This window comes from Cynoglossus semilaevis, chromosome 12, assembly GCF_000523025.1.
Source record: "Cynoglossus semilaevis isolate Cse_v1.0 chromosome 12, Cse_v1.0, whole genome shotgun sequence".
In the NCBI taxonomy this organism is placed as follows: domain Eukaryota; kingdom Metazoa; phylum Chordata; class Actinopteri; order Pleuronectiformes; family Cynoglossidae; genus Cynoglossus; species Cynoglossus semilaevis.
Window position 1 is genome coordinate 16,240,255 of NC_024318.1, and position 1,809 is coordinate 16,242,063.

At 46.2% G+C, this 1,809-nt stretch overlaps 1 protein-coding gene across 1 annotated transcript; it reads left to right on the plus strand.

Moving 5' to 3' along the window:
• Positions 1 to 1,064: 1,064 nt before the first annotated feature.
• Positions 1,065 to 1,748, plus strand: LOC103387731 (homeobox protein Hox-D4b-like). The gene has a single exon (XM_025061186.1). It carries the CDS (start codon positions 1,072 to 1,074, stop codon positions 1,582 to 1,584), a length of 513 nt encoding a protein of 170 aa, XP_024916954.1. The 5' UTR covers positions 1,065 to 1,071; the 3' UTR covers positions 1,585 to 1,748.
• The last annotated feature ends 61 nt before the right edge of the window (positions 1,749 to 1,809 follow it).

Consider the following 1,809-nt stretch of genomic DNA (forward strand, 5'->3'; position numbering starts at 1 on the left):
TAAGACGTTTTGGCCGCAGCTCCAGGCCTTTGAGTAACATCCTCAGAGAGCAGCTGCAGGAAATCCCCCCGGGGATCCGATACTGATTTACGGCGTTTGAAAGATTTGTCGACGTTTTAACTGGGATTTCTGCGCCTCTGACACAGAGTCACATTTAATACCTGTATTATTTAAAAAAAATATATATATATATAGCTAACTTTGTTTCAGCCCTTATTTTGTGCAGGTCAGTTCCGAGGTCTTCATCATTAGTATCTATCGGACGTTTAAAAAAAAAAAAAAGAAATTAAATCAAAGTAAAGCCTTTTAAATGAAGGCTGCTTCATTAAGGAGACACCTCGGGCTGACCCCCAGGTCTAACAAAGCAAACTACTAGTCACTGTCTAGGACCCCTTTATGTCATTCTTTTATTCGGAGACTTTTTTTTTTGTTTTTGTTTTTTTTTTTTTGTTTTTTTTGTGCGCCCCCTTTTGACCAACCACAAGGCTAAATATGGGCCCCCGTCCATACAATATGGCCGAGAATAATTTTTCAGCTTCGGCCATCTGCGAGGGTAAAAGTCAAGTCAGCTAAAAGCCATAAATCTAGAATCCCCGCGTTTTCTATAGCTTTGCAGCACCGGAGTGGGGAGGGTGGTCGCCACAATAGGGGATGGGATGAAATAGAGTCTCCTCTACAATCATCAAATCCACATAAAACATATATTTAATAATAATAAAAAAAAAATAATAACAATAAAAATAATTTCCCAATGCAGGATCATTTTAAAATTGAACTCCAATTTTATTTCCCCCCCCCAAAATGACTTAATTGATGCTTGACTTAAACAACCCTATTCCGTATCTCATTGGCTGGCACCAGGGTCACGTGGCCTGCACGGCACTCCGTCTATTTGACAGCCCCAGGATGGCTCAGTGCCAGAGGGGGGAAACAAGACTCACACATAGGAAAAGAGAGAGAAAGAAGGGAGAGAGGGAGGGAGGGAGAGAGAGAGAGAGAGTGAGTGAGAGAGAGAGAGAGGGAGAGAGAGAGAGATTAGTATTCTGCCACCAGTCTCGCTATAAATCAATCATGGAGTCCTACGTGATGAGCTGTAAATATGCTGAGTCGCAGTTCCTGCCTTGTGAAGAAGATTACAGTAATTTTACTAACCAGGGGGGGTATTACAACAACAACAACCACAACAACAACCCCCAGGACTGCGGTAGTTATGAAGGGGGGTATCACCAGCCCCTGCAGCCCCCGGCGCCACCAAATATACCACAACAAAGCGACTATCCGCACTCTTTGCAGGCGCATCATCACCCGGAGGACGGAGACAAACTCGGAAATCAACAGCCTCAGCAACAACAAAATGACGCGGAGTCCTTCTTCGGGTACGGGGACGCGCAGGATCCCGGCAGCAAGGACAGGTTCTCCCTGCACCCTGAGCTGCGGTGCCAGGCCTGGATGACCTGCAGCGGTGCCAACAACAAGCCCGTTCAGGTGCAGAGGAGAGCGGCGTGCCAGAGCAAGGACAAGCCGCCGTTTGTTGTCTACCCGTGGATGAAGAAGGTGCACATCGCTCAAGGTAACGCAACGTAACGTAACGTAACGTAATCTTTCTTTTCTCTCTCTCTTTCTTTCTCTCTTTCTGTCCAATTGATTTGTCCATCTGTGAGCACACATTTTGTCTAGTTATTTACGACCTAAGTGCGAGCCAGTAAGAATTATGGCCCCCATAAAGTTTTACAGCCTTGTCACGCCGTCCGTGCGCGTTTGTAGACACTGGTTTTTTTTTTGGGGGGGGGGGGGGGTCTCGGGGGTGTG

Excerpts from the sequence above, each read along its gene's own strand:
- LOC103387731 (XM_025061186.1), top strand. The coding sequence starts at position 1,072 with ATGGAGTCCTACGTGATGAGCTGTAAATATGCTGAGTCGCAGTTCCTG.